Source organism: Dipodomys spectabilis, unplaced genomic scaffold, assembly GCF_019054845.1.
Source record: "Dipodomys spectabilis isolate Male_0828 unplaced genomic scaffold, ASM1905484v1 ptg000342l, whole genome shotgun sequence".
In the NCBI taxonomy this organism is placed as follows: domain Eukaryota; kingdom Metazoa; phylum Chordata; class Mammalia; order Rodentia; family Heteromyidae; genus Dipodomys; species Dipodomys spectabilis.
Genome location: NW_024871019.1, coordinates 1,914,972 through 1,942,827, shown reverse-complemented (window position 1 = coordinate 1,942,827; position 27,856 = coordinate 1,914,972). Strand labels below are relative to the sequence as shown.

Below are 27,856 nucleotides of genomic sequence, written 5' to 3'. Positions count from 1 at the left end.
ACATAAGCAAAAAGAAAAGAGCCGGAAGTGGCGCTGTGGGTCAAGTGGTAGAGCGCTAGCCTTGAGCTGAAGAGCTGAGGGACAGCGCCCAGGTCCAGGTCCAGAGTTCAGGCCCCATGACCGGACCCAAAAAAAAAAAGGAAAACCTAGAGCCAGGCACTGGTGGCTCACGCCTGTAATCCTAGCTACTCAGGAGGCTGAGATCTGAGGATCACAGTTCAAAGCCAGCCCAGGCAAGAAAGTCCATGAAACGCTTATCTCCAATAACCCACCAAAAAACCCGAAGTGGCGCTGTAGGCTCAAGTGGTAGAGTACCAACCTTGAGCTGAAGAGCTGAGGGACAGTGCTCAGGCCCAGAGTTCAAGCCTCATGACCGACAAAAAAAAAAAAAAAAGGAAAACCTACCAAAAAACAACAACAACAAAACCTGTTGCATGGTGCTGGGAAGTGCTTGCCTCACATGCATGGGGCCCTGGATTCGATTCCTCAGCACCACATAAACAGAAAAAGCCAGAAGTGGCTAGCCTCGAGCTGAAGAGCTAAGGGATGGCACCCAGGCCGAGTTCAGGCCCCAACGATGGACAAAACAAACAAAAAAACATGGCTCTGCTTTGATAAATTTCAGGAAATCACAAGCTAATGTATAATGATAGAAAGCAGACCACAGGCTGAGGCCAACGCATGAGGAAGAGAAAGAAGAGATTAAGATAGGGGTGAGAGAAACTCTCAGGGTGATTATCCCCACTGACTGTCCACACTTTCACACTGTGCACCTCAAATATACACTATGTATTGGACATCAATGAGAGTTCAATAAAGGTGAAAACTGCTAAGTCTATTCCAACCTTCTCCCCAGTCTTCCATTTGTCAATGCTGGCTCCTAGCCATTGTCTCCATCTCCGGCCCACTACTGGGCTTCCAACCGCTGCAGCCACTTGCCATGACAGACAGCTGAGTAATACGCGGGTAAGAGTGCCCAGTGCTTGGGCGAGTTTGAGAGTAAAGGTCTGGAATGGCTCATTCCACATTCCAAATTCCAGCACGTGTTTACTTTTCAAAGGATAAGGAAAGGTGACTGAAGTTTCTCTCACCTGTTTTCCAAATCTTTTTGGAGGTCCAGTTTCTCACCTAAAAGGGTATCAATCCTGCATCTTGATTCTTTGAGTTGATTCTGTAATGACTGCAACATCACAGAAAACAAAGTGAATCTCCCTGGGTGACTTGACTCTACAGCAGTGCTCACTGGTTAGACAGCCCTCCTACCATGAGAAGGCCTTTATAGCTTGGTGAGGAATCCGTATCTCTGAAGTCTCTGTCTTCTTCTGACTGACTCTCCTCTTCTTTGTACTGCCTGTGAAAAGACATGTGCTATGAACTTTACGTGGAAATGTCTATTTTCTAAAAAATAAAAATCCTAAATCCTAATCAAAAATGAACCCAACTAAAGTACATCACTGGTTCTCACAGAATGGCACTACTGCCCAGTATTATAATGCACTTGTTCACCATCTCTCTTCTTGGAAGATGAGGACCTCTACCTCACCTCACTGCCTAGAAGGCTATAAGGCCTAATGGGGGGGGGGGGGGGGGAATTGTTTAACAAACCAAACACAAGCATTTATATTATTAAAAAAAACATTCTCTGATAGTGGGGCCGCCCCAGCTTATACTCATGTGGCACTGTGCCCAGTGTGTGTGCACTGGGGCTCATGCTCTTGTTTGGCTTTTTCTCTCATAGCTGGCACTCTACCACTTGAACCATGCCTTTAGGCCAGTTTCTTTTTGCTGGCTAATTGGAGATAAGTCTTTTGGACTTTTCTGCCCTGGCTGGCTTTGAACTGCTCTCCTCAGATCTGTCTCTTGAGTAGTTAAAATTACAGGTGTGAGCCACTGGTGCCCTGTTTGCCAGCATTTTAGTGACTGGGTAGTGCTAGTAACTTGAGGAACAGCTTGTCAATAAAACAAAATATTTCTGTTCTCACCAATACTTGTGTGATTATGAAATATACATATTTTTAATATATATATATACATTTTAACCTTTGTAAAATAATCTTCTAGATTTTTATAAAAGAACTTTAACTGTGATAATAGTACAAAGATTTCCATAATGTACTTCAAGTTTCAAAAATTAAAACTTTCATTTTCATTACAAATTCTAATCCAGGATTAGTCATACCTTTGTGAATTGATTTTTCTAAGTTTAGATTCATAGTAATCAATTAGACAAAGCAACCTAGAAAACAGAAGACATATTGAATTATTTTCTTTTTTTTTTGTCAGTCATGGGGCTTGAGCTCTGGGCGCCTAGGCACTGTCCCTCAGCTCTTCAGCTCAAGGCAAGAGCTCTACCACTTGAGCCATAGCCACTTCCAGTTTTCTGAGTGGTTTATTAGAGATAAGAGTCTCCCGGCCTTTCCTGCCCAGGCTGGCTTTGAACTACAATACTCAGACCTCAGCCTCCTGAGTAGCTAGGAATACAGGCTTGAACCACCACACCCAGCTCAAATGTATTTTTTCTTAAGCAGAATATTATCACCTAATTATAGCTGGTATGCTTTATTATAGTGGTATGCTTTAACATTTATCTAAAAAGAAAATTTGTATGAATTCAAACGTGTGTATTGGGAAAGAACTCTAGGGACTCTTTTTTTTTTTGGTATTACTATGCTCTATCACTTGAGCCACACCTCTAGTCTGGCTTTTTGCTGGTTAATTCCAGTCTTTCAGTTTTCAACAGAGGCTGGCCTTATACTGTGATCCTCCAGGTCTCAGCCTCCTGAGTAGCTAGGAGTACAAATGAGACCCAACTGGCACTTGGCCTCTTAAAAAATTTATTTTTTGTTTGTGTTTTGGGTTTGTTTTTCTTTTCAGTCCTGGACTTGAACTCCAGGCCCAGGTGCTGTCGCTTAGCATTTTTGCTCAAGGCTAGCACTCTACCACCTGAGCCACAGCTCCACTTCCAGATTTTGGTGGTTAATTGGAGATAAGTCTCATAGACTTTTCTGCCAGCGCTGGATTTGAACTACAATCCTCAGATCTCAGGCTCCTGAGTAGCTAGGATGACAGGCGTGAGCCACAGGCACTTGATCCCTAAGGGTTCTGAACTGGGGAGACAATACTGCAGCTGAGGAAGCACATGGCGGGTAGTGGTGGCTGTGAAGGCATCAGGGACCTGACAGCACCACCCAATTGGGGGAAGCGTGGGGGGAGACACTACACAATGGGGGGCATACCTCTCACACCCAGTACTTCAGCCCTCTTGGATTACCTACCATTCCCAAACACATTAACCCTTCCTGCTTGGGTATTCCTCTAATTGGAAAGCCTTTTCTCTGCAATTAAAATGGACAGTTCCTGAGAGTCTAGTTACAAAGCCACCTACTGGGCCCCCTCACTATTCCCGAGTTCCCCGGCAAGCCATCCCAGGACCCATCCCTCCGCCTCCAGTCTCACCATGGGCACGCTCCTCCCACCTCCGCATACCTCAAGGCTTTTCTCATTGGTGTGTGCTCTGCTCTGACACCACTTGCATTGCTAATAATGTTAAATCACAATTCCTCCTCTCACCCACCCCTTCCCGTGCTCCCTCTTCAATCTCTCACACCTACTGCCCATTATACATTTATCGTTCCAATCTCTCACACCTACCTACTGCCCATTATACTACATTTATCGTGAAATTGTTTTTTCCTTCAAAAGGATAAGATTGCACATACATATTTTAACAGTCATCCAAACAATTTATACTTTTAGCTTCTTATACATCTGACTCACTTATTGTCACCTCGTCAGTAGATTCTCGATCCTACTATGAAAAAGTGAGACTGGTTAAAATGAAGCTTGTAGCACTGAGTTAGGGCTTTTAGACAAGAAAGAGGATGTGAATATAGTATCTGTATTGTTTACATTACTAAAATTCACAATAAACCTTTAAAATCAAGTACCTATAAGGGAAGGAAGAGTAAGCTTAGAGGGGAAGAATAAATATACAACTTCTTGGAAAAAATTCATTGTGGTTTTGACTCTAGAATTATGTAAATGCTTTATGTACTTCAAAGTAAATAAAAAATAGGAAGTGGTGCTGTGGCTCAAGAGGTAGAAAGAGGTAGAACGCTCGCCTTGAGCTGAAGAGCGCAGGGACAGCGCCCAGGCCCAGAGTTCAAGCCCCAGGACCGACAAAAAAAAAAAAAAAGCAATTTTTTTTTTTTTTGCCGGTTGTGTGGCCTGAATTCTGGGCCTGGGTGCTGTCCCTCAGCTCTTTAAGGCTAGTGCTCTATTAGAAAGCAATTTTTGAAAATTGAAAATAAACTGAAACACATAAACCTGTCTATTAAATTGGTGATATGAACAGAGAGGAAAGTAGTACTTGAATATGTTTAGAATACCAGGTTTTACCTGCTTCCATATAAGAATGCATCACTAACATTAAACAGAGGAACAAAGAAATAGATTTTATCCAGGAGGCTCAGGGCAAGCAACACTGCTGTTGATTCTCAAATCTTTTTACATATTATAGAACAAGGCATGTTAGTGGTCATAACATTGCTCTTAGAGAAAATTGAAGGAGGGCCTGGCAGAGCTAACTCCTTCTTGTATTTGATGAACAGATAATACAGAAGTGGTATACACACTCACTGAAATACTATTCATCCCTAAAGAAGGATAAAACCCTGTCGGAATGGAACTAAAGGTGATGTTAAGTCCAATAAGCTAATCCCAGAAAGACAAGTTTATGATCACAAATGTGGAACCTAAAGGAGTTGATCTCACAGAAGTGGAGGACAGAATGCCAGGGGAAGAGAAGGGGGGAAAGTTGACCAGTGGCTTCTAAGGGACAATTATATAGGAGTAAGAAGCTATGCCATGCTGTTGCCCAGGGAGATTATCAGTAGTAAATTACTACACATTTCAAAAGGTAAAAGGACTTTGAAAGTTTCACCATAAAGAAATGCAATTCAGGCACCCATGGCTCATACCTATGATTCTAGCTATTCAGGAGGCTGCGATCTGAGGACTGTGATTCAAAGCCAGCTTGGAAAGGAAAATCCATTAGACTCTGTCTCCACTTAAACACCAATTAAAAAGCCAGAAGTGGAGCTGTGGCTCAAGTGGTAGAGCGTTAATCTATGCATGTACTGAAACAGTATCCCATTAATATGTGCAGACCAGTTAAAATAAAAAAAAATTAAAGTTTTAAAATTAATCGGGAGTTCAATTTTGTTAATTTTCAAGTTATTGTTATTTTGAACAAATGTCTAACTCCATTCCTCCAGAGTGATGTGTCAAAAGAAAAAAAAATACAGGCTTTACGGAAGAAAATCACAAGGAGCAGGAGAATTCCTCCAGTTATTACGGGAAAGACCACTTCCAACATAGATTCACAGTAAGAACGGGGCCTAGCAGGGTCAGCGGGGTGGGTAGCGAGCATTACTGTCTGTCCAGGATGCTGTGGGGGACTCTGCGGCAGAGGTAGGAAAACACTCTGTTCTGCGTGATAACACGCTCCTCCTCCTCTTTCCTTAGTCTGCACATCTCCTTTTGCAAAGAAGTAATAATCTCTTGCTGTTCCACTCGTTTCTTCTTGTAATGTTGGCATTTCATCTGCAAGAGATTTTTGTGAAGATGGTTATGAAATGCACACCCAGGGTGTGCTTTTCCAATAGTTCCACACAGAGGCTTCTTCACAGGCCACTCAGGAATGTCAGCACTCATGCTCTTTTATTTATAAATAAATCAGGCCTGGCCTGATGCTTTTAAATGGGTGCAAGAATAGTACTATGTCAATATGAAAACTTCAAAAGGAAATCATAATGTATACTTGCACATATTCAAGATTTTATAATGAGGATCGCAGTTTGAAGCCAGCCCGGGGAAAAAAAATCCATGAGACTCTCATCTCCAATTAACTATTCAAAAACCAGAAGTGGCGCTGTGACTCAAAGTGGTAGAGCACTAGCCTTGAGCACAAAGAGCTCAGGGACGGAGCCAGGCCCTGAGTTCAAGGCCTACAACCAATCAAAAAAGAAAAGGAAAAAAAAGAAAAAGCTCACATACACAGGACACCAGTAGCACATGCCTGGCTGAGATCTGAGATTATGGTTCAGAACCCTCCAAGACCCTTATCTCTAATTAGCCAGCAAAATGTTGGGACTGGAAGTATGGCTCAACTGGCAAAGCACCAGCCATAATAAAAAAGACAAGAGAGGCCCTGAGTTCAAGCCTTAGTATACACACATGCAAATGTCAAACATATGATTAACTTGTTTCATTCTATGGATGGATGCAAGGATGGTTCAATATGCACATCAGTAACACAGCATATATGAGAAGCAAGGACAAAAACTGCACGATCATCTCAGTAGATATAGAAAAAGCATCTGACAAAATTCAGCATCCTTCCATAAAAAACCCTGAAGAAGGGGCTGGGAAAGTGTCTCAATGGTAGAGCACTTGCCTTGCATGCATGAGCATGAGGCCCTGGGTTCCATTCCTCAGCACCACATAGCAGAAAAAAAAAAAAAAAAGCCAGAAGTGGTGCTATGGCTCAAGTGGTAACGCGCTAGCCTTGAGCTGAAGAATTGAGGGACAGCGCCCAGGCCCAGAGTTCAGGCCCCACGACCAGACCAAAAAACAAAAAACCCTCAAGAAGTTAGGGATAAAAGGATCTTATTTCAACATAATAAAAGCGACAATAAACCTACTACTAATATTATACTGAATGAGGAAAAACTGTAAATATAGTGACTGAGTTCTTAGCTAGAATAATAAGGCAAGAGAAATAAGTGAGATACAAATAGGAAAAGAAGAAGTCAAATTACCTTTACTTACAAAAAATATAGATCCTCGGCTCAAGCCCACTACCAGCATAAAGAAATTTTCATCTATACCTTAGTGGGAATGTAAATTGATTGATACAGCCACTTTTGAAAAGTCTGACTTCTTTAAAAATTAATCTTATTGCCAGTGCTGGTGGTTCACACCTGTACTTGTAGCTACTCAGGAGGCTGAGATCTGAGGATTGTGGTTTGAAGCCAGCCGGGACAATGAAGTCCATGAGACTGTTATCAATAAACTACTCAGAAAATGCTGGAAGTAGTGCTGTGGCTCAAGTGGTAGAGTGATAGCCTTGGGCAGAAGCTCAGGGACAAAGTCTAGGTCCTAACTTTAAGCCCTAGGACTGGCACAAAAAAAAGTTTAGGGGCTGGGAATGTGGCTTAGTGGTAGACTGCTTGCCTAGCATACATGAAACCCTGGGTTTGATTCCTCAGCACCACATCAACATAAAAAGCCTGATGTGGCTCAGTGGCTCAAGTGGTAGAATGCTCATCTTGAGCAAAAGCAGCTCAGGGACAGAGGCCAGGCTTTGAGTTCAAGCCCCAAGTCTGGCAAAAAAAAAAAAATACATATATATATATATATAATATGTACATAATATATAATATTATATATATACATGTATACATATGCCTTAAGAGTTTCGGGTGCTCCAGAGGAAGAACGAGTGGCCCCATTTCTTGGGCCTTTAGCAAGGCCCACACATCATGGCAAGAGCACATGGCAGAGCAAACTTCTTTACATCATGAGCCACAATTGGGGTCCTATAACCTTCTACAAGACTATGACCCTAAATGGTTTAAGGACCTCCCACCACTAAGCCTCACCTCCTAAAACTCTACCACCTTCCAGCAGTGCCTAGCCAGGACCAATCCTTTCCTTATATAGAGGCCAGGCAAACCACATAGATAGCTCTTACCTGACAGGCTAAATGGAAAAAGGTTGGGTATTAATTGAATAATTACTTATCTCCACATGAAATCTTTCTCCCACAGTCTTTCTGCATAACTCTAACACTTCGGTTCCTTGACCTCTCTGACATAGAAAACCAATGTTTCCTTGGTCCAACTTGCAAAACATGCATCACTAACCCATCTAAAAAGTGCAAATGATCATATACTAAAAAATCAAAGAATGTGCCTAAATAGTGAACTATAATGTGACAGAGACACTTTCACCTTCCCTAATTGGTTATCGCCACAAAATGCTCATTTCCTTTCATCATAGTAAACACCCAAAGTCTGCTTCAGTCCACTCCAAATCTAGTGTCCCTCCTACAGCCCTCCTCACTCTCCTGTCCTTCATTTTTCTATTTCTTTTAATGTGGATAGACTGTGCCAAGAGGCTCCATCATGAACACCCAAAGTTTAATGAAGGGACTGTGACATTGGGAAGTATTTAATGTTGAGATAGTACCAGAGAACTCAGTTTTTGTGCATAATAGTTATGGCTGCCTTTTAGACTTCCAAGTGAAATACAAGCAGGCAGCTGGCTGAGTCTGTTATTAGTGGGAAGGGAGGCTTGAGCTACAGATGTAAATCTAGAACCATGAATTAGACTGGAGTACACACCAAAACTCCACGGACTAAAGCGCTGGGGCATCCCAACACTAAGAGGTGAGGGGGAAGAGAAGAACCAGAACCAGACATCAAGAAGGACCAGTGAGGTGAGAGAGAAACAAAGGTTCTGGGAGCCAAACAAAGAGCCTCAAAAAGGTAGCAGTGGCACAGGTCAACCAAGGAGAAACCCACACCAAGTGAACGAAGACTGGGCAGTGATGGCATTAAAAACCTATGCCAATGTGAATCGCCTCTCCGCGGGCATCTTCAACGAACCTCAGACATCTGTGGAGTTCCCTTGACTGCAGTTCTTTGCCACAGACACACACGTGAAAGCATCCTGAGTCACCCAGACCACAAGCGGCACTTTAGTAACATCAGATAGGAGCAGTAAACGAAGGACTTGTGTAAGCCACAGTACCTGTAAAGCTCTCTGTTCCTTCTGAAGCTCTTTGATTTTACTCTGTTGCTGGCAAACCCTATTAAGCGATTCATCTTCCAATTCACCAATTTTGGATTTCACACCCTCCATCACTTCTTCTAAGTCATTAGCCCGTTGCTCCTGATGGTCTGCTCGGTTTTGTTCTAGCTGAAGGTCATTTCTAATTCAAGACACAAATCCATCTCTTAGTATTAAAGTCAAGCCATTCCCCAACATACCCATACCCACTGAACAACTTACTGATGTTCTAGACAGTCTGTTGCAGTTTTAGTATTTCTACTTTTATGTCTTCTCTCCCTCCCCCCTCTTCTGCCTCCCCGACCTGGGGACTGAAACAGGGCCTTGGATTGTTCAGCAAGTGCTCCATCTCTTGAACCACACCCCCCAGCCCTTTTGTTTGCTTTTTTTTTGGTTAGTTGTGGGGCTTGAACTCTGGGCCTGGGTGCTGTCCCTGAATTATTCAGCTCAAAATAAGCATTATACCACTTGAGCCACAGTGCCACTTATGGTTTTCTGGTGGTTAACTGGAGATCAGTCTCTTGGACTTTCCTACCTGGGCTGGCTTTAAACCATGATCCTCAGATCTCAGCCTCCTGAGTAGCTAGGATTATAAGCATGAGCCACCTGTGCCTGGCTGTTTTGTTTTTGACCCAGAGTTTTACTAACTGCCAATCTAGCCTCAAACTCCCAATCCTCCTGCCTCCATCTCCCCTGGTAGCTGTGATATGTATCACCATGCTAGCCTTACTTCTTCTGTTTTAGTACTGAGGATAAAACCCAGAGTCTTGAGATAAAAAGAAACACTCTAAGCTGGGCACTGGTACCTCATGCCTGTAATCATAGCTACTCAGGAGGCTCAAATCTGAGGACTGTGGTTCAAAGTTAGCCTAGGTAGGAAAGTCTGTTACTCTTATCTCTAATTACAAAAAAAAAAAAAAAATGCTGCATGGGGCTGGGAAGGTGGCTCAGTGGTAGAGTGCTTGCCTTGCATGCATGAGGCCTTGGGTTCAATTCCTCAGCACCACATAAGCAGAAAAAGTCAGAAGTGGCGTTGTGGCTCAAGTGGTAGAGCATTAGCCTTGATCAAAAAGAAGTTCAAATCAACAATATCCAGGCCCTGAGTTCAAGTCCAGGACTGGCACCAAAAAAAAAAAAAAAAGAGAGAGACAGAGCGAGAGACCCACACTACATGTGAGCTACACCCCAGGCCAGCATTCCTAGGTTATGAGCAATGGAAGGAGCCTGTCCCGCTCTCACTTCAGCTGCTGGTTGCAGTCTATGAGCTCTCGGATCATCTTCTGCTGCCGTGATGTCTCCTCCATCAGCACCTTCAAATTCTGCCTCATCCTCTGTGAAGACTGCTTATCAAAAACAATGAGATCTGCATTTTAAACACACGATGCACATGGTGCAAAATACTGTAAGGACGGACTATTGTCTCAAAGGAAAAGTAGCTGTCGAACTTATGGGGCAAGCAGAGGATTCCTTACTTTTAAGGTCCGTCCTCTTGACAAGACACAAAGGTTTTAGGCCATATGTCATCAACAGCGTGTTTATGTTTTCCCATTCTGCTTCTTCCTGCTACAAGTACATGGAGAGAAAAAGGACATGAAGAGAAACCTTCACATAACATTTCCTATGTTCTCAATAACAGAACCATTTCCTCCAAAGGGTTTTATAAATATAGGTTTTTATGGATATCTTATAAAAATGAGAACAGATGCACTGTTTAACTAAAGAAAAGGCTCTTCTTCCCTTACAAGACGGCTAAAACTGTCAAAAGTAATTTTTTTTTTTTTGCAGTACTGGGGTTTGGATTTCCCACTTGCAATATTTCAAGTTTACCTGTTTTTCTATCAGGAGTCTCTGTGACAGCTGACTGGAATCCTGGGTATTAGGAGATGCTGACGATGTGCTGTTTACTTCTTTTGAAGAATCAGAAGTAGAGACTGGTAATAAATAAATTTGAGTGCCCTAAAGAAAAAGAGAAATGTATCACTGAAGTTATAGGGAATTATAGCTCAAGGAGTCCACTGCTCTGCAGTGTAGATTATTCCATGCCTGTGCCAAAGGTATAGGACTACCCAGATGGCTAGTACTAACACTCTTATGTTCTCTGTTCCACAAGAAAACAGCCTGGGGTTTTACACGTACGCAGAATGAGAGACTATTTCATCTAGAACATGTGAAAAGTATGTGACACTAAAATGATTATTCTCTTTTGGAAGATGCTACTGAAAATTCTGAGTACCGCGTCTAACCCACAGTTACAGGTCATCTTCCAACTCGGTGGACTCCAACGATAAGGGAGTGCCAGGTGGTTAGGCAGTCGCTATTCCTAAGTAGACCACGAACTAGCAATCAAGGATTCTGACTGGTACATACAACTGTTTCTAATTCGGCTACTTTACCATCCATTACTTTTATTATCTAACTCTGCTAATTCTAGAGGGAAATTTTTTTTGGTTATCAAAATTTTTCTTTGGGCCAGGCACCAGTGGCTCAGGCCTGTCATCCTAGCTACTCAGGAGGCTGAAAGCTAAGGATCATGACAAAGCTAGCCCAGGCAGCAAAGTTCCTACTTATCCCCAGTGAACCACCAGAAAACCAGAAGTGGTGCTGTGGCTCAAGTGGTATAGTGCTCACCTTGAGCTGAAGAGCTCAGGGACAACAACCAGGCCCAGAGTTCAAGTCCTATGGCCAATAACAACAACACAAACAAGAATGAGAAGAGCCAGGAGACAATAGCTTACAACTGTAATCCTAGCTACTCAGAAGGCTGAAATTTGAGGATGAAGATTCAAAGCCAGCCTGGTTAGGAAAGTCTGTGAGACTCTTAGGCCCAATTAACTAACAAATAAGGCACATCTGGAGGTATGGCTCAAGTGTTAGAGCATTAACCTTTAGTTTTAAAAGCTCAAGGACAGGGGTCAGGCTTTGAGTTCAAGCCCCAGGACTGGCATGCGTGCATACACACACCCACACACACCCACACACAGCCTCCAAAAAACCAAAACCAAAACCAAAAAGCCCTAACCCCATGAAAATTGAGAATGGCAGCTAGAAGAGTAGAGCTGAGACCGGAACAGAGCTGTCCAGGCATTCGGGCATAGTTGTGTGACATTCTACTATACAGTAAGCTAGACACTTGGTATCCTTATCAAAAATGAGGATCAGGGCTAGGAAGTTGGCTCAGTGGTAGAGCGCTTGCCTTGCATGCCTGAGGCCCTGGGTTCGATTCCTCAGCACCACATAAGCAAAAAGAAAAAAGCCGGAAGTGGCGCTGTGGCTCAAGTGGTAGAGCACTAGCCTTGAGCTGAAGAGCTGAGGGACAGCACTCAGGCCTAGAGTTCAGGCCCCACGACCGGACCCAAAAAAAAAAAAAAAAAAAAAAAATGAGGATCATAAAAGTACTAAGCTCACAGGGTTATTGTGAAGATTAGAAAACACACAGAGAACCAAATGGTTGGCACATATCGGGACAGAGGTCTTGATCAGAGCTGCTAACCAATGGCCTTAAATAGTTCCTTAACTTCTCTGAGCATCATTTGCCTGACAGGATTATTAGTTAAAAGGAGTCACATGACACATACCTCAGCCATGGTGTATTCCTCTTGCACTGAATACCTGGTTATTCAAGTTGATCTCAATGAAATGATCACTCAGTGAATCTCATGTCAGAAACTGGATCTTCATCTAGGTTTCAAAAAGATACAAAGCAAAATCTTAAATGTTCAAACTGTTAGTGAGAACGGAGCAGACAGGCCTGGCACTGATAACCACTGATGCCTGAACACCTCCTCAGTGAGGCTAACGCCCCCACAGCCTCCTCCCTCATCCTCCCTCTCCCAGCTTCACCGAAACATTTGGCCGGGTACAAACCATCACTTCTGTTTATTGTTCCTTTATTTTTGCCAGTCCTGGGGCTTAAACTCAGGTCCTGGGCACTGTCCTCGAGCCTCTCTGTGCTCAAGGCAAGCCACTTCCAGCTTTTTCTATCTATGTGGTGCTGCGGAATTGAACCTAGGGCTTCATGCATGCTAGGCAAGCACTCTACCACTAAGCCACATTCCCAGCCCCCTGTTGTTCCTTTAGGTTATTCTGGCTTGCAAGAGCACCACATTGAAGCATTCTCAGCCACAAACTATCCCCTGAACACAAAGACCAGGGCATTCTGTGGTCTCTGAAACAGTTCTTTCTCAAGTGACTCACACCCAAATCTTTAAGCTTTCTCAAAAGTATGTATTTCCAGTTACTACGATAATTTAACATAATGCTTTCCATGTCTCTATTAATGCTAATGTGCAAAAGCAGCCCACTCACCACTTTGGGTTGGTATAGAACACAGATTTGGAACACTGAGACCAAATGCTTTGCAGGACCAAGGCTTTAAATTATTATTATAAAGGTGATGTGCACAGAGGTTAGTTTCATAAGTCAGGTAATGAGCATATTTTTTGGACAATGTCATCCCTTTGCTCAAATGCTATAACTTTAATCCATGTCCTAAAAACCTAAAGTAAGCATGGGAGTAGGGACTGGGTATTGAAATTCTTCCGTTCAAGACATACAAAGCCAAATAAAAAAAGTATAGAGTTATTAAATTTCTCCTTAAAGGTCTGAAGATCTGCAACATGTCCCATACATTAAAATTGTAAATAAGCTGTTTCATCACTTTGGGGAGATAAACTAGCTATAGTAAAACATGACTAGCAACTATTCTTTCTCAAGCAAGTCTCATTGAAATCTGTACTTTTTCTCATTAAGTATATATTTCAAATTACTATAATGAACATAACTCTTTCAAAGCCTCTATACAAAAATTCAATTCCAAATGCAAAACAAAAAAAACTATCCCAAGTGAAAAACAAACAAAAAAACAACAACAAACAAAAATCTCACCCAAAATATTACAACCTACTGTTTGGTGTTTATCACGAAGATCGGAACCCACCACAAATTAAGGGGGAATGTCATCTGAAGGAAACCATTCTCACCTGGGGAAGAGGTTACAACCGGAGGCCAGTACAAGGCCCCTAGAGCCTGCCTTAAAGCAAACACTGCCCCACTCCAAGCCAACTAACTATCCCCAAAAGGTGGACAAAGAAAGTTCCAATCTGCTTGACAATCAATATCCCAAGTATAATAATAATAAATAAATAAAAAATAGAGCTGGGAAGGTGCTCGCCTAGCATGCATGAAGACCTTGGATTCCATTCCTCAGTACCACTTAGAAAAAAAAAGGTGGAAGTGGTGCTGTGGCTCAAGTGGTAGAGCAAAAGAAAAGCTCAGGGGCAGTGTGCCCAGGCCCTGAGCTCAAGCCCCAGGCAAAGAATAAACAAATACACACAAATAAGTAAATAAATCACATCCCTGACCGCAGGCCCTGAACCCCTCCCCCGTCCCCCCCCCACACTCTCACCCCAATCCTGGAAACAGCTTGAGACAGGGAAGAGGGGGAGGTGGGGTGGGAGGGGGGAGGGAGGGGTCTCGCTTACCTACCCCCCTCCGCCACCCTCGGACGACCAGCCCGGGATACCAGAGGCTGAGGAATCCCAGCACCCACAGCCGGCTCCCCGTCCCCCCCAAGCTAACCCGTGGCACGGGGTGCGGGTGTGTGTGTGTGGTGGGTGGGTGGGTGGGTGTGGGGGGGGGGGAGCTGGCCGCCGGCTGCTTCAGTCCTCACAATCACCGGGAAAGGCCGGCATTAACCAAGCTTTATTATCCACACAAAGCCCGGCTCCCCCCCCCCCCCGCCCCCGGCCCCGGGGATGTGGGTGAGGAGGTGGGGGGGGGGAGTATGTGGGGGGGCGAGGGACACAAACCGCGGACCCGCCGAGCCGGACGCCGCTGGCCAGGTAGGCCGCGAGCGCCGCACCTGCGAACCGGGCCGGGGTGGGGGGGGGGTGCGGGACACGGTACCGGGCGGGAGGGGGGGGAAGACGCTGACAAGGCTGAGTGCACCCCCTCCACACCCCAGTGTGAAGCCAGTCTGGGGGTTCCCGGTGAGAAATCCCCTCAGCCCTCGGTGATTCCGCCCCCCCCCCCACCACCACCACAGGTAGGCCGCGGCCCGCTCTAATTGGCGGGAAACCGACCCCGGGGCCTCCCCGGATGACGAGACTCAGTACCAACCCCCCCACACACACACCCCCGGCACGGTGGTACCCCCGAGAAATCCTCTCACGCCTCCTCCGTGGCGTTCCCCTCACACACACACACTCACCTTCCTCCGCCGCCGCCTCCCGCCTGCAGCCCGCCCAGCCTGGCCCCGCCCCGCCGCTCCCCGCCCCGCCACCTGGAGCCCCGCCCCCGCGACCGTTAGGGCCGGCCGACGGAGGCCGGCTAGCCGAACCCGAGCGTGACGTTCGGCCTCGCCGCTGCTCGGCCACGCCCCTCGCGAACGAGTCTCTCGGGCTTCACTAGGAAGGACGAGTTGGATCCGCCCACGCCGCCTTCCTATTGGCTCTTCTTCTAAGGCGGGGCTTAATACCTACGGAGAACGTGGATCTGCTCTTGCGGCTATAGGCTGCCAGGTGCTGTCACTCACCAACGAGAGGCGCGTCGTTGGGAGGCGCCGGAAGTGGGTGGTGGTTTGTTTGTTTGTTTTAAATGGCTGCAGGTGAACGTGATTGCTGAGCGGCTTGTGTGTCTCCTCCCGCGCCAGCATGTCCTTGACGTCCCCGGCTTGGGCTGTGCGCTGGATCCGCTGGCCTTTGCGGGACCTGTAGTCTATACATGGTGTGTGGATAGCCTTCCCTTCTCCCAGAGGCCCACCAGGTGTTAGGCCCAGCCAGACGTCGGACTGCGGAGAGGCCGAAGATGCCACGTGTAGTTCTGGACACGACCCTCAGGACGCCCTTAGGCGAAGCCTGATCCGTGGACAAGGTGTGGAAGGGACCGGGATTGAAATAGTGGCTGCCGAGGCCCCGGGGTGGGGGTGGGGTCCGCCCCCAGCTGCTGCCGACGCGAATCGCCCGAGAGGCTTCGGAAGCTTTGGTGCTGCAGGTCCCGCTGATCCCAGGATCTCCGGGATGGGCGGGGGGGGGGGTCTGGAGGCCCCCCCACGTGACTGCACGGGGGCGAGCCCCCCCCTACAGGGATAGTTAGGGATGAGTCCAGACCGAAGAGCCAAACGTGTGCAGGGCTAATAAGATCCCCATCCCGCAGCACTTGGACGTCGAGTGCTCAGTAGAACCGTACCTTTAAAGTTGTATTTCTGTCTCACCGGGCGCTGGTGGTTCGATGCCTGTGATGGTCACCTCTTCGGGGGTGCGGGGCGGCTGAGATCTGTAAGGATCGCAGATCGAAGCCAGCCCGGGCAAGAAGGTCCTGGACACTTACCTTGCAATTAACCAGCAAAAAAAAAAAAAAATGCTGGAGGTGTGTGGTTCAAGTGGCAGAAGCACCAGTTTTTAGCCTCCCCCCCCCCCCCAAAAAAAAGCTCAGAGACAGCGCTTAGGGCTTGAGTTCCAACCCCAGGACTAGCACCGAGGAAAAAAATTAAGGGGGTGAGAGAAGTGGGCGGGGGAGGTCGGGGTGCTCCCTAGAGCGGTGCTGGGGAGCCAGTGCCACGCTCGGGTTTGTTCACGGCCGCAGGGCCTTAGAGAGGGCGCGGAGCAGGGTCGGGGCGGAAGGCCAGGGCCGGGGGACGGGCTGAGGGGGTGGGGGTTGGGTCCGGGGTGCGCTGGGGCGCCCCGGGAGACCCGGAGCGTGACGCCCCGCCTCGCGCCGGCCGGGCCTTGCGCGCCGCGGGCTCCCGGCGGAGGCCGCGCGGCCTAAAAGGATCGGAATCAACCGGTGTCTCCCAGCGCCCATCCCATCCCCGCAGCTCACCGCGCACAGGTGAGATCGCGGCCCGCCCGTCCCCCCCACACCCTCGGTCAAGTCCTCGCTCCCCTTGGCGGCGACGGGCGCGGGGCGGGGACTCCCCCCCCCCCCGCGTGGATGGGGGGGGCGGCGGTGCAACGGAGTGTCGGGGTTGACGTCGGGGTGGGGTGGGGAGGGGGGAGAGTCCTGTCCCGTCCCCCCACCCCACCCCGCTGTGGCCTCCGACCTGTCTGCACCCCATTAAAGGTCAGACCCGTCGCTGGGGGAAACCTTGGAGCTGAAAGATCCCGGGGCGGGGGACGGATGGGCCCCTCGGGTCTGCCTGGCCCCCTGGCCAGCACGATCAGAATGGATGATTTTGCACAACCTGGGTCCTCAAGGACCGGGACCCGGCCTCCTCCTCCTCCCTCCTCTTCCTCCTCCTCCTCCCTCCTCTTCCTCCTCCTCCTCCCTCCTCTTCCTCCTCCTGCTCCTCCTCCTCTTCTCCTTCTTCTTTCTCCTCCTCCTCCTCCTCTTCCTCCCTCCTCCTCCTCACTGTCTCTTTCCCTTCTTGATCACCCAGACGCTGCACCCTCCTCCTCTTCCTCCTCCTCCTCCTCCTCCTCTCCTCCTCTTCCCCCCTCCCCCCCATATGGTTCTCCATTTGTGTGTGTGTGTGTGTGTGAGTGAGATAACTACTCGCATTCTGGATGAATATAGACTATGCCATGTGTGTCTAAAACTGAGTTCCTAACAAATACGACAGACATTTCTGATTACTGCTATGCAAAGAGGAGAAATTGGGGACAGGGATAGATGTGATCAGACCCCAAGGAACACGACCAGCGTGGAACTTATTATTATTTTTGACAACCTTATTGATATAACTCACCTACAGTCCAGTTTGTCCACTGCATATGTGCTGTAAGCCAGGCTCCGGTGACTCATGCTGACTATCCCAGCTACGACTCAGGAGGCTGAGGTTGGGAGGATGGCATCCCATAAGCTCCAGGCCAGACCAGGCAAAACAACAGGACCCCAGTTCTCTCAGCAGAGAAGTTGGGTATGGTAGTGTGTGCCTGTTGTTCCAGCTGTGGTGGGAATTGTAAATATTGTCTCGTTCCAGGTCGGCCTAGGCAGAAAGCAAGACCCTATCTCAAAAATAACCGTAGGAAAAAATTTATTTTAAAAAGGTATAGAAGTGTGATTTAAGTAGTAGTTTGTCTGCCTAGCTGGCACAAAGCCCCGAGTTTAAATCCCATACTGACAATGATATGTACAGGACATTTTAAAAAAATTATGGTAAAGATATATAACATAAGTGTACCAGTTGTTGTTTGATCAGTTGTGGGACTTGAATTCAGGGCCTGGGTACTGACCCTGAGCCTCTTAGTGCTCAACACCAGTGTTCTACCACTTGAACCACAGTACCACTTCCGGTTTTTGAGTCGTTAATTGGAGATGAGACTTATAGGGACCTTTCTGCCAGGGCTGTCTTTGAACCTTGATCCTCAGATCTCAGCCTCCTGAGTAGCTAGGATTACAGGCGTGAACCACCAGTGCCCGGCAAATGTACCAGTTTTAAGACAAATGTACCAGTTGTAAGGGTACATTGCAGTGGCATTATGTGCATGCATAATGTTGTTCCTCCATCATCATTTTCCAAAACTTCGTCAGCCCCTTAAATACAGGCACTGTACCCATGGAGCCATACCTCCCTCTCCTCCTTTTGCCCCCAATCCCTGGTAACTGCTGATCTGCTTTCTGACTCTATGAATTTGCATATTCTAGAGAGCTTATGTAAGAGGATGGAGGTTCGAGGCAGCCCCAGCAAAAAGTTACCAAGACCTCCATCTCAACAAAATAAACCAGGCATGACAGTGATCACACCTGTGGGCCTAGCTCTGTGGGAGGTCTTAGGTAGGATGACGGCCATGGTTCAGGCTGCCAGGGAGAGAAAACAAACAAACTTGAGACTGTCTGAAATACATTACTTGTTGAAATTGTTTCGGGAAGGGGGGGGGAGGGGGGGAGGCAGGTCAGCGGATAAGAGAAGGTAGAATGGTAAAAGGGGTGAAATTGATTTTAAAAACCAGTGTGGAGGGCTGGGAATGTGGCTTAGTGGTAACATGCTTGCATAGCATGCATGAAGCCCTGGGTTTGATTCCTTAGCACCACATGAACAAGCCAGAAGTAGTTCTGTGGCTCAAGTGGTAGAGCGCTAGTCTTAAGCAAAAAGAAGCTCAGGAAAAGTGTCCAAGCCCTGAGTTTAAGCCCCAGGAATAAATATAACAATAAACCCCAATATTGGGGTTTGGGGTTGGCAAGGTGGCTCAGTGGTAGAGTGCTTGTGTTGCATACATGAGACTCTGGGTTTGATTCCTCAGTACCACATAAGCAGAAAAAAAACAAAACAAAACAGTGTGGAGGGGCTGGGAAGGTGGCTCAGTGGTAGAGTGCTTGCCTTGCATGCATGAGGCCCTGGGTTCGATTCCTCAGCACCAAATAAGCAAAAATGAAAAAAAAGCCGGAAGTGGCGCTGTGGCTCAAATGGTAGAGCGCTAGCCAAGAGCTGAGGGACAGCGCCCAGGACCAGAGTTCAGGCCCCACGACCAGACCCCAAAACAAAATAAAACAAAAAAACAGCATGGAAATGTCATGGTGAATTCTTCCCCTGCAGAACTCATGCCAGCTAAGTGACTGGATAAGATAAATAAAAACAAGCACAAAAAGGACTGGCAGTATGGTTGTAGTGGTAGAGTACCTGCGTAGCCAGTGTGAGGTCCTGAGCTCAAAACCTAGTGCCATAAAAGAAAAAAAAGAAAAACCTGATTTTTAGGTAGTCTTTGAAAAATTGTTGAATGGATGAAGGAAATGTTGATGGTTTAGAGAAAGTATCTGAAGTCCAGTATAATCTGGGAACTTCCTTCCAACTTTCTGTGCAGTCTTTTACACTTGTGTATAAAAAGCTATTAGAATTAAGACATCCCCCAGTTTTCTTGGGGGGGGGGGGTGGGGTTGGAGATACTGAAGTTTGTGGCACCGGAAAAGAGGGCAGTACTTTCAGGTTTGCACACTGCATTGCTGAACTTTCTAGAATCTCATAGAGCAAAATTCGAGTGCTCTCCCTAAGTCCCCTCTGATTTATATAGGATGGCTTATCTAGTCTACAGTATGCTATTTGGCTTTTTCTACTGCTTTGAATAGAATGTTTTCCTTTTCTTTCTAAATGATTATAGGATAGTTTCCAGTTCCCTAGGAAAAATCTTAGTTTTTTTGTTTTTTTTTTTGTTTTTGTCAGTTGTGGGGCTTGAACTCAGGGCCTAGACACAGTCCCTGAGCTTCTTTTTGCTCACAGCTAGTGCTCTACCACTTTGAGCCACAGTGCCACTTCTGGTTTTTGAGTGGTTAATTGGAGATAGGAGTTTCACAGGGACTTTTGTACCTAGGCTGGCTTCAAACCATGATCCTCAGATCTCAGCCTCTTGAATACCTAGGATTACCAGCGTGAGCCACTGGCGCCCAGCACTACCTGTTAACTTGTGTGCATTCAGTACCAGCACTATTAAGTTGATTGTGCTTAATTGAGTGATTGAAGTTTGTTCTTAAAGAGCTGGTATAAATACCCCTGACCACTTCCCCTAAATTCATCACTTATTAGTGATGGCGGGGGAGAGGTGGGAGTGGATTGTTATTTAACCCTTCTAAAATGCCCTGTGAAGACAGCATGTCCAGAGGCATCGTGTTTATCTTAAGAGTTTCCTGTAGTCCCTGAGTTGTGCCTCAATTCTTTGGGGTTTTGAGAAGCACAGAACCCAGGGGATCTGTTAAGAGTGTTTGCGGACCAGAGATGATGCAATATTTGAAATGAGTTAGAAGTTTACTCCTTAATTTTAAGAAATGATAGCCAGGCACCAGTGGCTCATCCTGGCTACTCAGGAGACTGAGATCTGAGGATTGTGGTTTGAAGCCATCCTGAACAGGAATGTCTGTGCGACTCTTATCAATTTACCATCAGCAAGCAGGAAGTGGCCCTGTGGCTCAAGTGGTAGAGTGCTAACCCTTGAGCAAAAAGCTCAGGAACAGCCCAGGCCCTGAGTTCAAGCCCCATGACCAACCAAAAAAATAAAAAAAAAGTTAGCTGATTTGCATGCTTGAACTCCTCTGAAATTAAGTTTGCAATTCTATTGTATGTAAAAGCCATTTCTTCAGAAATTGCATGCAGTTTGAGACCAGGATTGCAAAGTTAAGAGAAACTCTTTGTAGATGTCTTCTTTTCTGCTCCCAATCTTCTTTGCCGCATCTCTGCTTTTTTTATGTTTTTCTTTCCTGCCTGCTAATTGGATTAAAGACTTTTGCCAACCATGGCATCTGGAGACGACAATCCCATCTTTGAAGATGATGAAAGGTAAATGACTTGCTTTGCCATAAAACCTGCCTTGAATGGTTCCAAGGTTATCCGGGTATTCCAGAAGAGAATCATGTCGGCTCTGCCAAGGACACACACTGTAGCATGCAAAGCACAAGGTGCCTACTTTGCCATCTAGAGCAGAGGAAGCGTCCACCCACTGGAGGTAGCCACTGTCTACGCCTCCTTTGCCAGGGATGTGGGTCTGCTGGTCCTTTGGCACAAAGCTCTTGGCAATTACTCCAGGATGAAATCAAGTTCAATTGCCATCTCTAATTTAGATACAGGAAAAGAACAATGAGCTGGGTGCCGGTGGCTCACGCCTACAATCCTAGCTACTCAGGAGGCTGAGATCTGAGGATTGTGGTTCAAAGCCAACCCGGGCAGGAAAGACCATGAGACTCCTATCTCCAATAAACCACTAGAAAATCGGAAGTGGCGCTGTGGCTCAAGTGGTAGAGCGCTTGCCTTGAACTGAAGAGCTGAGGGACAGTGCCCAGGCCCAGAGTTCAAGCCCCACAAACAAACAAAAAAACAATGATCCAAGTGTAAGTGCTCATGCCTGTAATCCTAGCTATTCAGAAGGCTGAGATCTGAAGATCATGGTTCAGAGCCAGCCTAGGCAGGAAGTCTGAGACACTTTATCTCCAATTAACCAGCAAAAAGCTGGAAGTGGGGCTGTGGCTCAAGTAATTGGTTGTATGCCAGCTGTAGGTGAAAAAGCTCAGGAACAGGACCCAGGATCTGAGTTCAAAGCTCCAAAACCGGTGTGTTACACACACACACACACAGTTTACACTGCTCCAGAAACTCTTGACAAGGCAGAGTCCTTTGTTTTAAAATTAGATTTCCTATAATAATCCTCAGGATTACTAACTTGTATTATTTTTGTCTCATTTCTAGGATATTTGCTTCCATAGCTCTTTTTTCTTCGGTTCCACTATAATAAATTAGAGCTTTGTTTTTGTTACAATGAATCCCCAGTGATTAGTTTTAAGTATGAAGAATTCAGAGAGGTCTTGTTTTGAAAGTGATCAGATCTAAAATAAACAAAGCCAAACCACTGAGTTCTGGGCTTTTTTAATGGGGTGAGGGGGGATTAAGGAAATAGGAGACTTTTTTTTTTTTTTAAACAGACTCGTGTATAAAGCTACAACCAAGCCACAACCAAGCCGAGAGTGCTACACAGGATAAACTGATAGATTCTTAATCCTATTAGCACTAAGGTGACTTTGTTTGGAATTACTCCCGCTGTATACTCATATCATCTCATGAGGAAACAATAATTAGGAAGAAAACAGTTCCATAGTCTGTGAGGATTTCTTAGGTAATCTTAGGGCCTTTAATAAAGTCTGATATTTTATATTGGAATAGTTGTTCTAGTTTTGGCCCATAATACAATGGCTTTCATCTCTCTCTACAGCATGGAAAAAATGACAGATCTTGTAGCTGTGTGGGATGTGGCCTTGAGCGATGGAATCCACAAGATTGAATTCGAACACGGGACAACATCAGGAAAGCGAGTAGTGTACGTAGATGGGAAGGTAGGAAATGGTCGCCTTGGGCCTCTTCGTGTGGGAACTTGGGTTTTTCTGACAGTAGTTACAGTTAGGATTGTGGCCAGTTATTTACTGGGCAAAGCAAGCTCATAATAGTTATAGAACTCAGAGAAGAGATGTGGAATACTTAAGCTTAAAACAACTCTTTTCTAGAAATCTTTTTTTTTTTTTGGTCGGTCGTGGGGCTTGAACTCTGGGCCTGGGTGCTGTCCCTCAGCTCTTCAGCTCAAGGCTAGCGCTCTACCACTTGAGCTACAGCGCCACTTCCGGTTTTCTGGTGGTTTATTGGAGATAGGAGTCTCACGGTCTCTCCTGCCCGGGCTGGCTTTGAACCGCGATCCTCAGATCTCAGCCTCCTGAGTAGCTAGGATTACAGGTGTGAGCCACCAGCGCCCGGCTTTTTCTAGAAATCTTGACATCATGAATTAATAAAAAGATCTTTCAATTGCATGGGTCATTTGCTCACTGAGTAGTAGTTCTGTACTTTTTCTTGAGATTGCATGGTATTTCTAATCAGGTAGTACATTCACATTCGTATTTTATTGTACTTACATAGGAAAAGATAAGAAAAGAATGGATGTTTAAATTGGTGGGCAAAGAAACGTTCACAGTTGGAGCCGCAGAGACCAAAGCCACCATAAACATTGACGCTGTCACTGGATTTGCTTATGAATATACTCTAGAAATTAATGGGAAGAGCCTCAAGAAGTACATGGAAAACAGATCAAAGACCACCAACACATGGGTGCTGCACTTGGATGGTCAAGACTTCCGAGTTGTTCTGGGTAAGTCAGTACACATTTTTATAGAATCGAATGGCATATTAATCCTGGGTCTTGAACAGCTGCTGTCCTTTTAATTTGCTCACTCAAGGATGGCACTATACCACCTGAACCACAGTTCAGTTTCTAGCGCTGGAGATTAAAATCTCATGGACTTGTTGGGTGCTTGTGGCTCAAGCCTGTTATCCTAGCTACTCAGGAAGCTGAGATCTGATGATGGTGGTTCAAAGCCAGCCTGGGCAGTAAAGTCTGTGAGACTCTTTATCTCCAATAAACCACCAGAAAACCGGAAGTGGCACTGTGGCTCAAGTGGTAGAACACTAGCCTTGAGCTGAGGGACAGGGCCCAGGCCCAGAGTTCAAGCCCTATAATCAACTAACTAAATAAATAAATAAAATAATTGAGTTTTAGTTTAATGTAATTTAGAAATGCAGTGTGCCAAGCTTGTCATCTTTAAATCATAGATTCCTAACTTCTGAAATGTATGCTATTTTTACAGAAAAAGACACTATGGATGTCTGGTGCAATGGAAAGCAAATGGAAACAGCAGTAAGTTCCCAAAATAATCATTTCAGTATTGACCATTGAGATATTGCTTTTTGTCTTCTTTGTATAGTGTAGCCCAGGTTGGCCTTGATCTCATGTTCCTCCAGAGTGCTGAGATTATAGGTGTGTTCCATCATGCCCAGCTTCTAATTGTGGAGCTTTGATAATGAAAGGAGATTAAATATTCCAGACTGCAATGTCAGGCATCTGGTGGTTCAAACCTGTCCTCCCAGCTACTCAGGAGAGAGAGGTCAGAGGGTCACAGTTCGATGCCAGTCCAGCCAGGAAAGTCCATGAGACTCTTATCTCCAAAAAACTCTTTAGAAAAGGCCAGACATGGAGCTATGGCTCAAGTGGTAGAGCACTCACCTTGAGCAAAAGCAGTTCAGGAACCGTGCCCAGGACCTGAGCTCAAACCCCAGGACCGGCACTTTAAAAACAAAAACAAAAAACACAGAAACTCTGAATTCCCCATGGACATGTGAAGAGCATCCAATCCAAGCTTCAGGTTCTAAGCTAGCAAAAGCTTCCCCTTCAGCTGGTGTTCATGCTGCAGACAGAGGTTTCTGGGGTGCTGATGCCTCTCCCTCCTGTTGCAGGGTGAGTTTGTGGACGACGGGACGGAAACGCATTTCAGCCTTGGGAAGCACGACTGTTACATAAAAGCGGTGAGCAGCGGGAAGCGGAGAGAGGGCATTGTCCACACCCTCGTGGTGGACAACAGAGAAATCCCAGAGACTCCTGAGTGATTTCTCTTCATAAATTGTAGTCTGAAGAAGTCACGGTCAGGACTTTTTAAGGACTGTGGTAGTAATTAAATTTATGTTCCACAGGTACTTGGTACATTTAGTCTGCAGTGTTTCCTTTTTTTTTTAATTTTCCAAGTCATTTGAAACTAATATCCCAAGGGTCAGGAAAAAAAATTATGTGTAATCATAGCAATTACAATTTATTTTTTAAATAATGTGATGTGTTTTAAAGCCAAACGGAAAACAAAGCAGACCACAATCACTAGAGGTTCACAAATAGTTTTATTATAATAAACTGTGAAATAAAATTGGCGTCTTTGCCTGTGTTCCTGCAGATGGGTACAGGTTCTGGTGAGTCACCTGCGCTCTCTGATCGAGAGCAGTTGGTTCCTGAACTGGGGAAAATAAGACATATTTTCTGTCTGGAAGCATATCAAGAAAACATCAGAATGGAAACATGTTTTTTTGTTTTGTTTTGGATTTTTTTTTTGTTAAAAAAAAAAAGAAAGAAAAATACCAGGCTGGGTATCATGGCTCACGCCTATAATCCTAGCTACTTTGATCCTGAAGATCAAAGTTCAAAGCCAGACCAAACCAAGAAAATCCATGAGCCTTACCTCCAGTTCACCAGCCAAAAGACAGAAGTGGAGACATGGCTCATGTGGTAGTGTGCGGGTCTTGAGCTTTAAGAAAGCAAAGTTACAGCACTAGTACCCCCCCCCCCAAAAAAAATTTTTTTGGGGGGGGGGGGGTCCGGTCATGGGGCCTGAACTCTGGGTCTGGGCGCTGTCCCTCAGCTCTTCAGCTCAAGGAGAGCGCTCTACCACTGGAGCCACAGCGCCACTTCCGGCTTTTTTCTTTTTGCTTATGTGGTGCTGAGGAATCGAACCCAGGGCCTCAGGCATGCAAGGCAAGCACTCTACCACTGAGCCACCTTCCCAGCCCCCCCCCCCCCCAAATTTTTTTCTTAAAGTAAAATGATAAATACAAATTAGTGAGAAATTTTTGCAGCATACCTGGAGATATTTCTGACAAAAAGTCATTAGGAGCCTACACCAAGGACCACTGCCACCAAAGTGGCAATAACAGGACAAACAAAATTTAAATACACTGTCAATTTATTGATTGTGCTTCGGTGATGTGTACCCACATAAGAAACCATTTAGTTACACAGCTTTTTTTTTTTTCCTTTTTTTTTTTTTTTTTTGATGCTGGTTCTAGGATTTGAACTCAGCACCTGGGTAGTGTCCTTGAGCTTTTTGGCTTAAGACTAGGCTAGCATTGTACCACTTCAGCTGCAGTTCCACTTCTGGCTTTTGGTGGTTCATTGGAGATGATTCTCATGGCCTTTCCTGCCTGGGCTGGCATCAGACCTGGCTTTGAAATACTATCCTCAGATCTCAGCCTCCTGAATAGCTATGATTACAGGTGTGAGCTACTGGTGCCTAATAAGATCTCTTCCTGGTACTCTGGGCCTGAGCACTGTCCCTCAGCTCTTCAGCTCAGGTAAGTTCTCTACCACTTTGAGCCACTTCCAGTTTTGGGGTAGTTTTTCTTGGAGATAAGACTTTCACAAAAGCCTTTCTTGCCCAGGCTTGCACTGAACCTTGATCCTCAGATCTCAGCCTCCTGAGTAGCTAGGATTACATGAGTGAGCCACCAGCACCTAGCTTAGGAATATGTTCTTTTTGAAAAAGTCATATAAAGTCATCTTTAGACTTTGATTAGATCATTTCATTAAACAGTAGATAAAATTATGTGGTTCTGTGAACCTTAAAAAGACTAAATGGAACCTCGGGGAAGGGAGGGAGGGAGGGGATGGTAGGGGGAAAACAATGGAGGGGGTAACAATGTTCAAGAGGAAGTGTACTCATAACCTCACTCATGTAACTGTAACCCTCTGTATAGTAGCTTTACAATAAAAAAATAAAATAAAATAAAAAAAAAAAAAAAAAAAAGACTAAATGGGGGAGTGGCGCTGTAGCTCAAGTGGTAGAGCGCTTCGCCTTGAGCTGAAGAGCTGAGGGACAGCACCCAGGCCCAGAGTTCAAGCCCCGTGACCGACAAAAATAAATAAATAAATAATAAATAAAAAGACTAAATGGCTGTTGTGTGGAAACTGTGTCTCCTGAATTAATTATGGGACATATGAATTATTGTTTTGTGTATTCAAACCAAGCTAGCAAATAGTGCATAAGCATAACTGAACTGCCCTATCTTAGTAAAAAGCACACCAGGTTGTACAGTCTACCACAGCAGAAAGGTGTGAAAATAATAAAGCCAGGAGCTCTTGACTCATACCTTAGTCGTAGCTACTCAGGAGACTGAGATCTGAGGATCACAGTTCAAAGCCAGCTTGGGCAGGAAAGTCTGTAGGCACTTCAATTAACAACCAAAAAACGAAGTGGCACTGTGGCTCAAGTGGTAGAGCACTAGCATTGAGCACAAAAGCTTGGGGACAGCACCAAGGCCCTGAGTTCAAGCCCCAGGAAAGGCAAAAAGTTTTTTAAAAGTAACAATAGGCCAGATGTGTTAACATATACCTGTCACTCAAGCATTTGGGAGGTTGAGGTAGGGAGATTGAAAGTTCAAGGCTAGCTTGGGCTACACAGCAAGACCCTGTCAGAAAACAAGAAGGCAATAGGAATAAGAGACATAGATAGCTTTGTGGTTAGACTCACACCCATCCTTGCATAATTTCTCAGCAGTTTTGGATCTGAGAACACAACTGGGATAATCAAAATTCTGGGTCCAGCACTGCTGAGTTCATTTCCCTCTTGTTCTCCAAGACACATTTCCCAGTGCTGGCATGGATTTACCAAGGCCTTCCTTTGGGCTACGGAGACACCCCCTGGAAACAATGGTTCCCCCTTCTTCTGGTAACGCTACTTCCCAAACCATTGGCCTGTGGCTTGGTGCATTGCATGTAAGGTGAGTTATTGCTAGACAAGCCTATAGTCTCATTCCTGAAATGCTGGAAATGGAAGCTCAGAACCAACCCCTCGCTGTGGCTGGCACGTTCAAGAGTGGCTGGCCTGCTCTGAGCATCTGCCCCATAGAAGAGAGCACCAACATGGCTGGCAGGTGCCAAGTAACTAACAGCTTTCCCCAGACCTCAGGCACCTTCCAAAGCCATGGGAAACCTGAGGGCTCCCCTCAGACTCC

The 27,856-nt window shown here is 45.7% G+C and overlaps 2 protein-coding genes across 5 annotated transcripts in view; one reads left to right on the top strand and one right to left on the bottom strand.

Moving 5' to 3' along the window:
- Positions 1-15,108, bottom strand: part of Cep70 (centrosomal protein 70) — a 33,106-nt gene extending 17,998 nt beyond the window's left edge. The window contains exons 1-10 of one of the 2 annotated variants that reach the window (XM_042665762.1): positions 15,065-15,108; positions 12,432-12,534; positions 10,684-10,812; positions 10,329-10,419; positions 10,096-10,219; positions 8,818-8,998; positions 5,435-5,604; positions 2,180-2,236; positions 1,264-1,351; positions 1,092-1,180 (exon numbers count right to left, since the gene is read on the bottom strand). In XM_042665762.1, coding sequence (XP_042521696.1) covers positions 1,092-1,180; positions 1,264-1,351; positions 2,180-2,236; positions 5,435-5,604; positions 8,818-8,998; positions 10,096-10,219; positions 10,329-10,419; positions 10,684-10,812; positions 12,432-12,440 — 938 coding nt within the window. In that variant the 5' untranslated portion in view covers positions 12,441-12,534; positions 15,065-15,108. Of the gene's footprint in view, positions 1-1,091; positions 1,181-1,263; positions 1,352-2,179; positions 2,237-5,434; positions 5,605-8,817; positions 8,999-10,095; positions 10,220-10,328; positions 10,420-10,683; positions 10,813-12,431; positions 12,535-15,064 lie in introns of those variants that run through there. The other variant, XM_042665763.1, reaches the window with a different exon arrangement.
- A 329-nt stretch (positions 15,109-15,437) lies between these two features.
- Faim (Fas apoptotic inhibitory molecule) lies at positions 15,438-25,128 on the top strand. Of its 3 annotated transcripts, XM_042665764.1 has the most exons (6): positions 15,438-15,726; positions 20,999-21,055; positions 22,479-22,599; positions 23,171-23,399; positions 23,896-23,945; positions 24,542-25,128. In XM_042665764.1, the coding sequence occupies exons 2-6, from the start codon at positions 21,012-21,014 to the stop codon at positions 24,689-24,691; spliced, it is 594 nt and encodes a 197-aa protein (XP_042521698.1). In that variant the 5' UTR covers positions 15,438-15,726; positions 20,999-21,011; the 3' UTR covers positions 24,692-25,128. The 3 variants fall into 3 exon arrangements, with proteins under 3 accessions (XP_042521698.1, XP_042521699.1, XP_042521700.1); XM_042665765.1 differs by lacking the exon at positions 20,999-21,055 and having other exon boundaries at positions 24,542-25,038; XM_042665766.1 differs by lacking the exons at positions 15,438-15,726; positions 20,999-21,055 and adding an exon at positions 16,579-16,683 and having other exon boundaries at positions 24,542-25,038.
- Positions 25,129-27,856: the final 2,728 nt, after the last annotated feature.

Coding starts and splice junctions, on each gene's coding strand:
- Faim (XM_042665764.1), top strand. CDS start 21,012: ATGGCATCTGGAGACGACAATCCCATCTTTGAAGATGATGAAAG. Junction 22,600..23,170: donor TAGTGTACGTAGATGGGAAG/GTAGGAAATGGT, acceptor GTACTTACATAG/GAAAAGATAAGAAAAGAATG. Junction 23,400..23,895: donor AGACTTCCGAGTTGTTCTGG/GTAAGTCAGTAC, acceptor CTATTTTTACAG/AAAAAGACACTATGGATGTC.